Raw genomic sequence first — 12,500 nt, 5'->3', positions numbered from 1 at the left:
TTAGCCTCAACTCCTCAACTTAGTGAGGAAAGTAGATAGGAAATATCGCGGAAGTGTACGTATGCATGAATGAACACACTCGAGTACATATGCACGCGTGAATGAACACGCAACTTAAAAAAAAATCTTCGAAAATTATTCCTACACGAGGACTTGAGTGAAGAAGAGTACATGTATACCGGTCAGCATAAGCTTGAAGGTGAAGCTTTGTCTCAGTAGCATGTTTGTTGCGTTCGTAAGCACACACTAGAACACTGTCATGACGCTGTATGGAAGCATGAGTCTGAACGGGCGTGACGGCCCTGACATTTGCGACAGTTTCTGGTCCGAGACGACGGCGAGGTCACGCAGGCACAACCTGCACCGCAGACACAACCTGCCACCGCACCTGCGTTGTCGTCGTCGTCGTCTTGGTGGTGGTGGCGAGCGCGCGCGGAAACAGTGACGCAATGTCGCGCGAGAAGGGGAGCAGAGTTGTCGGATTTCGCAAGACTACGAGGGAGTGTGTGTGTGGGGTGGGGTGGTTTTTTTTTAACGTGACTTAAAGAAATCCCCCCACCCACGTGACTTTTTAGCATTAAAAGAATAATAAATAAATAAAGAGCTCACGCTATGAGGCTCTTAGCTTCCGAATACAACGGCGAGATGACGACGACAAATGTCTAAGAAGGTGCGTCTTCTAGAATCCAGTCGTGAAAAGGAAGGTGCCGGGGGCGGTCATACCCATACGCAGGAGAGATGGCGCGACCTCGTCTCGTAATGATATTAACCTTTTCTTTCTCCTGTCCGTGACTCATACGCTCGTTCTGGATGCAGCCAAGCGATTTTATTCAGCCGAGGGAAATCTACATAGCGAAAGTGTCCAGGCTAGTCTTAGTCTTTAAGGTTTACGAATCTTTCTTATGCATCGAATCGTCTGATTAATGTTGAAACAATACCACGAGTTAGCCATGAGGTTTTAGCGAGTTAAAATATTTTGTTTACCTATGATGATTGATTCTTGTAAATGGAATAAGTACAGATTAGCTTCCCTGACTATACCTTTTCCTATTCACCTCCCTTCCTTCTCCCCCTCTCTCCCTCCCTCCCTCCCTCACTTCCCACCCTTCCCTCCCTCCTATCCATTCTCCTTTTATCCCTCCATCTCTTCATTTCATTCTCTCTCCCTCCTTCCCCGCCTCCCATTCATTCTCCCATCTTACCTTCTTATTCTCCCTTTCCCCCTCCCTTCCTCTTTTCCTCCTTCGCTCCCTCTTACCTTCATTTCCTTCCTTTCTCTCATTCTCTCTTCCTTCCTCCTTACCTCCCTCCCATATATATTCCGGTGTTTGCTTTTTGAGGTAGGGAGTCTTTGTTGGTGATATTCCCTCCCCCCACCTACGCCCTCGTAGTGTTTTGAGCTTCGCACTCACCACATAACTACGTCAAACCAGGTACAATTCAAGTGTATACCATTGACTGGCACTTGATTTGGCTCTGCGAGCATATAGGGCAAAGGTGACTTTCCGCTGTAGTAAAGCGTCTCCTGGGGGTGAGTTCTTGACTAGGTCACTACACTGTGATTCCATACCTCTCCAACTCAAAGGAATACAAAGGAAGAGCATGCCGACATAAGACCTTTTGGTCAATAACTAGGCTGGATGAAAAAAAAAATATATATATATATATATATACATATATATATAAATATATAATATATATATATATATATATATATATATATATATATAACGTAGAAACCACTGTTGGAGTAGAAAAGACTGGAAACTATATATTTCGATTGCAAACTGCAATCCTCTTCAGTAGATACAAATAAGAGATTATCTCTACCCTATTCTCACTACGTATGTGAGTTCAGGAGGCAAATGTGCTTTCACTAGGTTGGAGATGAAGAGTCCGGACATTATGTCCGGGGACCATTGGCCCTTTGAAATATTCCACAGCTGAGCTGTCTTGTGCATATTTAATGGAACGTTTATGTTCAATCATCCTGGTGTTCAAATCCCTTCCAGTCTGTCCGATGTAAACTAAGTCACAACCTTTACACGGAATCGAATAAACCCCTTGGCTATTTTGTTTTGGTTAATGCCAGACAATTTGATTCAGTCATACCGACCCCCGACCTCTATCTTCGACCAGTGGTTCCCATTTTCTATCGGCTGTGACCCTAATTTCTCAAAAAAAAAAAAAAAAAAAAAATTACTTAACGACGATCTCATTATCGGAGATCTTGATATTACGTACAACATAACGAGCAAAAAACAGTTTCACAAATTTGGACTTTATTACATTATAGAACAGTAATGTCACAAATGTAAATTACTCTTTCTGTTGGAAATTAATTTTAGGTCTGTAATTAGGAGGCTACTCTCGTTATCCGCCATCTTGTTTAATGAGGAATAACCCATATTTGGAAAGCCTGGATTCAGGAAATCCACGTCAAAAGCGGGAAGGATCCTGCATCTGGTTGGGAGCGTAGTTACTCCCCCCCCGTCCCCCTCCCCCCCTCATCCTCCTCTGGAGGTCAACCTCGGGACGCAAGGCCGGGAGATCCGTTTCGTCCTTCCCTCCACAGCGGAGAACCGGAAGACCGGGTTCCGGGTGTCCTGGCCGCGGCTTCCGGATATTCTTCCGCGCTTCTGCGCAGTCGGATACATGTTCATCGCGTGCCTGAGGAGTGAGGATAAGGGTGAGGGAGAGGGTGATGCCGAGGGGGGGGAGAGGTGAGGGTGACAGAAAGAGTTAGGGTAAAGGTGAGGATTGGTGAAGGCGAGGATAAGGGTGAGGGAGAGGGTGATTCCGAGGAGGGGAAGTGAGGGTGAAAGAAAGAGGGTGAAGGTAATTATTAGGGTGAATGCGAGAGCGAATATAAGGGTGAGGGTGATGCCGAGGGGGTGAAGGTGAAAGAAAGAGGGTGAAAGTGAGGATTAGGGTGAATGTGAGGGTGAGGGACAGGGTGAGGGTGATGCCGAAGGGAGGGAGGGCGAAAGAGGGTGAAAGTGAGGATTAGGGTGAATGTGAGGGTGAGGGACAGGGTGAGGGTGATGCCGATGGGGGAGAGGGTGAAAGAGATAGGGGGAAGGTGAGGATTAGGGTGAATACGAGAGTGAGGGACAGGGAGAGGATGATGCCGAGGGGGGAGGTGAGGATGAAAGAAAGAGTTAGGGTGAAGGTGAGGATAAAGGTGAACGCGAGGGTGAGGGACAGAGAGAGGGTGACGCGTTTAGGGTGGGCATTAGTGTGAGGAAAGTAATGATCGTGATGCTGAGGGTGACCTGGGTGTGTTTGGAGGTGTAGGCGAGGGTGAGGGTGAGAGTAAGGGTGAGAGTGAGGATCATGGATCAAAGGACATTACATAACAAATCTATGACGTAATCTTTGTTACGTCACATATTTTTTCTATAAAAGAAGATGACGTCATAGAAGCGACATGCGACATTCTTGTCCTCAATCCATTAGGCCAAAGGTAGACTGTAAATACTATTCTGACGAGAGATAGCTTGATTAAACTCAGGAAAGTACCTGCCTTTCCATAGCAGATATATCCCATAGCCCCTCCCCTCTAAAATAAATAGATAAATAAATAAATAAATAAATAAATAATAGTGATAGTAATAATAATAATAATAATAATAATAATAATACGAGTAATAATAATAATAATAATGATAATAATGATAATAATGATGATAATGATAATAATAATAATAATGGTAATAATAATAATGATAATAATAATATAAATAAAAATAAAATAAAATAAAATAAAACAAAATAAATTAAAATAAAAAGCTGGACCCAAAGAAGTCTAGAGTGCTACTTGCTGATTGCTCTACGAAAGGAATCGCAAAGGATTCTGCTCCATACAACAGGTCCACAGTTTGATCTCCAATGGGATCGTAACAAAGCTCAAAAATGGAGGGTTGTCTGGTCTTGTACTTTACGTACGTACGCTTGATTGATTGGTTGATAGATTAAGAGAATGGAGAGAGAGCGAGAAGAAGATGAAGTGCAAGGTGAAGAGAGGAAATGGGAGAGAAGGAAAGAGGAGAGATGGGAGAGAGGCTCTAAGACAGGGCAGGGGCGAAGGGGAAGATGGAAACGGAGGAGGAGAGGGTAGAGAGGAGAGGAGAGGAGAGGAGAGGAGAGGAGAGGGAGGAGAGGGAGGGGAGAGATGTAGTGCATGCATGAGCAAGTGAGGTTCGTACAAGAGCCTATGCCGCATGGGGAAGACAACTTCATCATGAATTATTTTATTTTATTTTTAGGTAGACGCGGCTGCATTTCTGGTATCTAGGTTGTGTTATGGCCTGTCCTCAGTGGTCAACGTGTGCTATGTAAAACGCATGACTGAATGATATGGGGAATGTGAACTGAGGGCGTGCCCAGTGAGGAAATGTTGAGAAGAAACGTGTTGCGTGAGTGTGCTTGTATGTGCTTGCGAGTAGGGACGTGTGTTGTTTTACTCATGTGGTCAGCAGGAGAGTGTGTACACATAATTGGATACTTAAGTGAGACGCACATTTGGGTGTAAGAACAACAAGAAAAAGCTCGAAGTACGGAACCATGTTCCTAGATTTAGTGAAGTGTAGTTGAAACGGGAAGGAGATTAGAAGAGAGACGAGTAGACGGAAAGTTGGAGACATTGGGCAGCTGACTTACAGATGAGAGTGACAGAATAGGGAAGTGAAAAGAAAACACAAAAAAGAGGGAAAGGAAAGTTTGCGGGTGGGGGAGATGGAAGGGAGAAAAGGGGGAAGTTAGGGAAAGGTAGGGGTGCGGGTGGGGGTTGGAAGGGAGAAAAGGGGGAAGTTAGGGAAAGGTAGGGGTGCGGGTGGGGGTTGGAAGGGAGAAAAAAGGGGAGAAGGACAGGTAAGGTGGTGATGTGGGGAGATAGAAGGGAGGAAAGGGGGAGAAGGAAGAGGATGGTAGGGGTGGAGATGGAAGGGAGAAAAGGGGGAGAGAAGGACAGGAAAGATGGGGATGTGGGGAAATTGAAAGGAGGACAGAAGGATAGGGAAGGGAGAGGTGGGGATGGGGGAGATGGAAGGGAGGAAAGAGGGAGATAAAAGGAAGGGAAAAGTGGGATTGGGGATGGAGACAGAAGGGAGGAAAAGGGGTGAGAAAGACGGGGGAGTTGTGGGTGGGGGAGACAGATGGGGGGAAAGGGGAGATGAAAGGAAGGGAAAAGTGGGGGTGGAAACAGAAGGGAGGAAAAGGGGGGGGGGAGGATGGGACCGTGTACCCAAGACGAAGAGAGAGAGAGAGAGGAAGACCGAATTCCGGGAAGACTGTGGGCGACGCGATCGATGTAGAGATTAGAGGTAGAGAAATGAGAAGCGGAAAATGAAAGATGGTGAGGGATGGTTTAGCGGTATCATTCACCGCATCGCTGCTGAGTCGAGTGGCAGCAGCAGCAGCAGCCCACGGACTCCCACGGCCGAGGGAGGAGGCGGTGGGGGTTGCCTTCTTAAGTCACCAGTCCAGGCTCCGTGACAGCCAATGGATTGGTGGCAGAGGGGCGCGGTGCTCACAAGTGGAGGAAGAAAGTCCCATTTGGTGGTGAATGTAGTTCCTTTCGGGGTGAGGAAAGGGTAGGGGAGTCGTGTAGTATTGGTGGGTATTGTGTGGCGGGTTTGGTGAATTCCCGTGCAGGATTAGCTTAAGTAGGTCGAAATATTGTTGAAATTAAATTTGGTGAGCACTGTGGACAGTTATGGCTGACGAAGACAACTGTAAGACAACTAATAGAACTGGATGACACACGTATTGCTTATGTGGGACTTCAGGTTGGATGTTGATGCAATGGCAATGAATAACAGATGAAAAATTGCCGGAACATGAATTCGTTGCGAACGGGAATTACATGGAGAAGGAATTTATGTAGAAATATTTACCAAGTAGATAACTGATAAGGGATGTTTGAGTGTGTTATGAGAGGTAGAGTTAGGTTAAATAAAATTCAAATTCGGATGACTCTACAGTAGGGTCTTGATCATTCGAAACTACCTTCAGTGTAAGGTTCTCTCCTCAGCTAGAATTATCTGGCGATACCTAAAACTATAACTTGTCTTCTCTCTCGTTTCTAACTTTTTAAGTCAAATCCCTACATTTTATTTTTTCATCTGCCTAGATTGTCTTATTTTCAACACGTTGATATTTATTCATTTCCTTTTCTCTTCTTTCTCTCTTTTTTTATGTCTCCTTTCTCCGTTTCCTCACTTCATCTCATCATCGACTCATATATTTTTCATTTCGTACTTTATCACTCTTCCCCAACCTTCTTATTTTCATTCTAAACTTTCCGATCTCTCCTTTTTCTCAGTCATCGTGCTGGTCTGCCTTTTATTTCAAAATATTTTTATGTCGTCCAAGCCAAGGCTGACATATCGAACGATATCACTGTCGCCAGTCCATCCCAAGTCATCCCGTCGACGCGTTCGGACACCTGCATCATGGCCAGGTTCATTATTTTCCCGTGTCTTTTTTTTCACAGGTGCACCTTTTCGAACACGCTTTCATTTAAACAATGGACTTGTGTCTTTCTGTTGCCAAGGTGTCAAAGGGAACGTGGCGGGATGGTGGTATGTGTGTTTGTATTGAGAGCGCGTGGGAGTAGTTGTGACGTCATGTCGTCGAATCCAACGGTCACAGTTGGCCATACTGATCGCATTCATTTACATCAATATATCAATCTTACATACTTCTTCATAAAGAAAAAATAATAAACATGAATGTGTGCTCGAATTTTCCTGATTTCCCTCAGTACTTCATTCTCTCTCCTCTCTCTTTCTGTGTCCTCTCTTGCTAATTTTGCTGTTTCTAGATGTCTTTGCTACTGTTGGTTTCTCACACCGCTATACATGGCCACATCGATCTCTGGGCAGTTGTGTCGTCATCGCTTACCTTGCGGTTGTCACGCTTTTCTTAATGACGGATGGAAGCAAAAAACTATGCTAATGACTTCTTCAGAAGGGCTCGGGTGTATAATCGCAGCGTACAAGTACATCGCTTTCTCAAATGCACACGTAAACACTGCCTGGATATAAAAAAGATGAATACTTTTGTATACAAAAACAGCTGGTGTCCTAACGGTCTTAGGTGAAGGAATTGTATGGTATTTGCTAAAATTATAATAATGATGATAATAATGATAAGTGAATGAATAAAAAATAAAACAAAATGTAGTGAGGCTGGGTGTTGAATGTACTGAGTGGTGATTCTGAAAATTGCAGAAGTCATAGCGAGTAATCAAATAGACACTCAGCAAGATAGAGAGGATGATTAAAGATTACAGATTCATCGAAGCTTATACTTGTTATACAAATGTTTTTTATGTTTCTATTAATGATTGTATTGGAAATGAAAACTGCAATTATAGGAACACTATTGGAGGCCAAATTAGATCGAGACAAAATGAACTCGTCCACGAACACATAATATTTCGGGAGATGAATGAAATCGTCTCCCCGAAGATCTTCCACAAGTAATAGGATTCTGAAGGCAATGCCTAGAGTACCAATGAAACAACAACAACAACAGAAACAACAACAACAACAACAACAGCATCAGTAGTAATAATAACAACAAAAACAGCAACGCAGGCGCCAAAACTGACACCAAAAACACTAAAGAATAAGAACAAGAAAAAGAAACAGAAGAGACAAGAGAAAAACAAGAAAGAGAAGGAGAACGAGGAGAGGAAGAAAAAAAAGAAGAAGAAGAAATAGAAGAAAAGAAGACGAACGGAACATGAGATGGGGGAGAGAAAATGGGGAAGTGGAGGATGAGGAGGAGGTGGAGGACGGACGAGTGGATATTGATGGAGGGGTAATGAGGAGGAACAGGGACAGATGTGGCGGGGCACTCCTGGGGATCCTGCTGGGAACGCAGTTGGGTGTCTCCTTGCCTTCCCCTCCCCTCCCCCTCCCCTCCCCTCCCCCTCCCCTCCCTCCCTCCCTCACTCACCCTCAGGCATCCTAAAAGCTCCACAGCTATCCCTCCCCTGCTATAAGTGTGTTCTGGTGGCATCATCGGAAACGTGCTTGATGGTATCACATTTGCTTAGTTGCAAATTCGAATCCCGCACTCCTCTACCGTTCCTAGCAGTGACCGTCATTATCTACCTCAACAGTCCTAGCGTATAGGGCAAAGGTGGCGGCTTCGGCCGCAGCTACGTGCCTCCTGGCGTAGGCTCCTCCCCTCCCCTCCCCTCCCCTCCCTTCCCCTCCTCAGGATACCAATATCTAACACTACCAACTTTCCCACAACGCCCTGCGACGACGGCGAGCATACTCGCCGTATAAGGCGATACATCCCCGTTTGTTCTTCGTATTAGTCGACCCGGGTCTTGAGGTGGCGACTGGCGCCTTGTCCTCGAGGCTTCCCGGCCGTGCAAACGAGGGGAGGAGGGGGGGGGGTGGCGAGGTGCTAGCTCCCCCCCCGCTCCTCTACATACTCCTCCCAATCTTTTCTCACCTTCTTCAGATTTAAAAAGGAAATAGGAAGAGATGGTTTACCAACAGTGTGTTTAACGAATGGAATAGACTTAGTAACCAGGTAGTGAACGCTGAAACAATTGAATGTCAGAGAAGATTAGATAACTTTATGGATAGGGATGACAGGTGGTAGAAAATATAGAACTGCCTGGTGTAGGCTTTATGGTCTCTAGCTGTCTCCTCCATTCTTATGTTATGGTCTTCTTTCATTCCTCTGATTCTGTCTGGTTTCGTTTCGTTGTTGTACTTATGAGTGGAGACAACTATGACTAATAGTCTCTAGTATTGGAACCTGGGTGGAAACGGTTCCAAAATGCTTTGTCTAATGAAGAAGATATCAAGGCGGGGTTTGACTATAGTGCCACCGATACAACAGACTGGAACATAACAACTACAGAATTCATCCTGAAGCGATCAGGGACGCACGTTTCATGCAAGCTTCAGTGTGCCACATTGCGTCTCTGCTGGCATCTTTTGGCGTCTTCGCTCGCGGGGACACGTTTGCGTGTCTGCCCAAGAATAATATATTTTTTTAATGTTTCCTCGAGCGTGTGTGGTCAGCCATGCACAACAACAGCTTCGGCCGCACATATGTATACTCCTGTAGGTGAGACATCGCTTGCAAAGCGTGTCCTTGTAGGCACAGCGACGTGCCTAAGGCACACAACTGCAGGTGCAATAAACACGCCCAAGGCATACAACTGCAGGCACAATAACAGACTCAGACACATCTGTTCATCCCTGTAAGCACATCTACGAGCAGACACACAAACAGGATCAGACACACATTTGCATATCCATGTATGTACAACGAGTTTCGAAATGTAGAAAATTGTGAGTACGAGAAGCAGTTTTTAATATTCTAGTGTATTTTGGATTTTTTTCGTTTTTTATTTTGGCAATTTCTGAATTTTAGATTCCTAGTGGAAAGCGCCATATACACACAGTTCAAAGGCGTCCTTTAGGTGTACTCCGCAGTTTTGATTTTTTTTTTATGAATGAGTAGATTGTGCGGATTGTTCATAGAATACATTTTCTGTTAAAAAATAAATAAAATAAAAGTGATCGCAGCGAGTTGGCGTGCAAGTGGCACTTCAAGTATCGAATGATTTCATGAGCAGGTACCGTGTCACAACGCTCTAGTTAGTTCTCCGACGCCATGTTTGGCTCCCATATCATTGACTATGTCGAAAAATGAGTAAAAAATATAGTATAATTTATATTTCCAAATGCAACCTGGGATTTTTTCTTCTTTAAAACACCATATACTCGCTTCCGAAACAGCGCCTGATGCGTTGTTGGAAAATGTTTCCTCCCTCAGCCACGAGTCATGATGCCTGGGAAGAGAACTGCAACAGGAGCGCGTGGGCGGAAGTAGGCAGCTATGACGTCATATCGTCCGCCAGTGGCTCTGCATGGCCACCAACGCTGATGCCCCTTTCCGCATTGCTCCCTCTCTCATTCCCATCCATTTCTCTTTACAGGGGACTGCGTGGTTGCCAACAACAGTAACAGCGGCGGCTATGGCCCCACCATGATGACCACGGGGCCTCTCGGACCTGAGAGTGGCTCGCCGGGGCCCCCGGCTCTTCTCGACTACAACGACAACATTACGTCCATGGGAGGGTCCGGCTCCCTGCACGAACTTCAAGTGCACCACTATATGACGGGGTCCGGGATGCCCACTTCGGCCGCAGCAGCCGCTGCCGCAGCCGCCTCTGCCGCGGGCGGGCTCGGGGGTCCTCACGGCTCACCCTACGCCTCCGGACACCTGTCCGGGCCCCTTATGCCCCCGTTCTCCACCCCGGGCTCACTGCGAAGTCCTCACGGGCCTCTCATGTACGCGACAGCTCAACACCTTGGGGGCCATCATGGGGCCCTGGTCCACGGGGCCCAGCACAGATCCCACGACCCGTACCCCCAGGGGGGTCTCGTTCACCGCTGGGATCCCGCGGGTCCCCACCGGGGCCCTTCTTCCGGGGAGAAGGCCCGGCGGGAGGCGCGGATCCGGCGCCCGATGAACGCCTTCATGGTGTGGGCCAAGGTGGAGCGCAAGAAGCTCGCTGACGAGAACCCGGACCTCCACAACGCCGACCTCTCCAAGATGCTCGGTAGGTCCACGCACGTTTGTCTCTATGCAAGAACACAAGGGTGCCAGGATAGCTTGCCCGTCGCCAAAACCCTTACAGTACTATGTGTGTTCATATCTCCAGGGCATTGCCAACACCTGAATTTCCATGTACGATATGTGTTTATGATTATACTGTCCACACACACACACACACACACACACACACACACACACACACACACACACGCACAGACACATACACACACACATTATGGCGTGATGGTGTGGCGGTACCGCTTTTGATTGCTAATTCAGCGACCCGCGTTCGAACCTCACCCAGGGTTGAACATTTCAACATCGCTGCACTGCGAGCCGGCACTCCAGCTCTGATGGGCAAGGATTTTGTGTGTGTGTGTATGTGTGTGTGTGTGTGTGTGTGTGTGTGTGTGTGTGTGTGTGTGTGTGTGTGTGCGCGTGTGTGTCTGTGTGATCACAGCATTACCCATGGATCGGACCATATATGAGCTTTGAGCTCTCATCCTGGAGGGTGATAGCTGTCGATCACGAGTCCAACACGTGATCCATGACTGTGGTGAATCACACACACACACACACACGGGGAAAATAAGCCTATCTTAAATGAAGAGTGACGAACGGGGATTCCCAGGGATCGGTGCTGGCTCCGGTATGCGTTACGCGTAACTTTGCGATTGTGTCAGGTATAAAAACGTTTCCTTATACATTTGTTAGCACACCAAGGTATTCCATATAGTTTATGCATTCGCACGCACATTGTGCGAAAGAATTGTACTGCTGGTGAAAATAAACGAATACATTTTGGCAAAATTAAGATGTATTATTTTCGTACCATGGCGAGAATAAGATGAATGAATTTTGCAGTGTAAGGAGAATGCTGGATTGAAGATAATATTTGCAGTCATTAATAGATTTTGGTAAATATGCTTTTTTTGTGGATATTGCGTAGATGTTGTCGACATTACAGCAAAAGTAGATGTATTCAATAACACGTTCATACTCACTTATATGCTCAGGTGCAGATGGATATGTAAGGATGTGACTTAAGTGGGGTTAACCTCTGTTGAATTTTTGGACAATTTGTGACATGTTTATGGACTTCATTCCTTCTAACGAAAGAATTTTTTTTCCCAAAAGAAGTTTATGATCCTGCTTAGACCACCCCGACTCGCTTCTCTTGAACCACTTTTTTCAATACATTTAAAGATTCTGTCCTGACTGAAACCAAACGCTTTTATTCATTCTATGGAGACCACTGCTTCAGAAGAGGTTAAGACAAGGAGGACACAGAGGCGTTTCCTTGGTCAAGTGCTCGGGCTGGAGTAGGGGAGTATGAAGTGATATGCAAGAGGGGATGTGTATTTTGCAGCAGCTGTTTACAGGGGGATGGGAGGGGGATGGGGGGATGGGGGGAGTCGATGGGGGGTGGGAGGGAGGAGGGACGTTGATAAGTGATGGGTGTGTGACGATAAACTATCGCGATTGCCGCGTGTACTCGCTGGTGCTTGGTATTGTGTCTTCCTACCGACAACCAAGCCTATGAACAAATATACACTTCGTTAAGCAGAACCGAGCGAATGTTCTAAAACACTGGTAAAATTGAGAAAATGTCCAACTATCGGAGAAAATAAAAGTTGTTTGAAGATACATATGATATTGCGACCACTAAGTGTGATCCTCTTCACTCTGAAGAGGATCGCAGACAGTGATCGCGACATGAGTCTCTTCAAATGATTTTCTCTCCTCCGATAGTGGGATAATCAGTCATACCTTTCGTCGTTGGAGGTGGTGAGGAGCATACGCCAGGAGGCGCTGAGTAACTGCGGCCGAAGTCGACATTTTTGCCCTATGTATATGTGCTTTGGGGACTTCGGGCAAGTAACAAACAGTCACTG

General features: G+C 46.1%; 1 protein-coding gene and 1 long non-coding RNA gene across 3 annotated transcripts in view; one reads left to right on the top strand and one right to left on the bottom strand.

Moving 5' to 3' along the window:
• The window catches only part of LOC143037948 (uncharacterized), a 561,040-nt gene that overhangs the window by 29,545 nt on the left and 518,995 nt on the right, over positions 1-12,500 (bottom strand). The gene's annotated exons all lie outside the window — the stretch shown is intronic.
• The window catches only part of LOC143037947 (uncharacterized), an 87,345-nt gene that overhangs the window by 25,724 nt on the left and 49,121 nt on the right, over positions 1-12,500 (top strand). For both annotated transcript variants that reach the window (XM_076206651.1, XM_076206648.1), the window contains exon 2: positions 9,983-10,609. In XM_076206651.1, coding sequence (XP_076062766.1) covers positions 9,983-10,609 — 627 coding nt within the window. The remainder of the gene's footprint in view (positions 1-9,982; positions 10,610-12,500) is intronic.

Source organism: Oratosquilla oratoria, chromosome 23 (genome assembly GCF_046742065.1).
Source record: "Oratosquilla oratoria isolate Oo_2021 chromosome 23, ASM4674206v1, whole genome shotgun sequence".
In the NCBI taxonomy this organism is placed as follows: domain Eukaryota; kingdom Metazoa; phylum Arthropoda; class Malacostraca; order Stomatopoda; family Squillidae; genus Oratosquilla; species Oratosquilla oratoria.
This window is presented reverse-complemented; position numbering and strand designations above follow the sequence as displayed.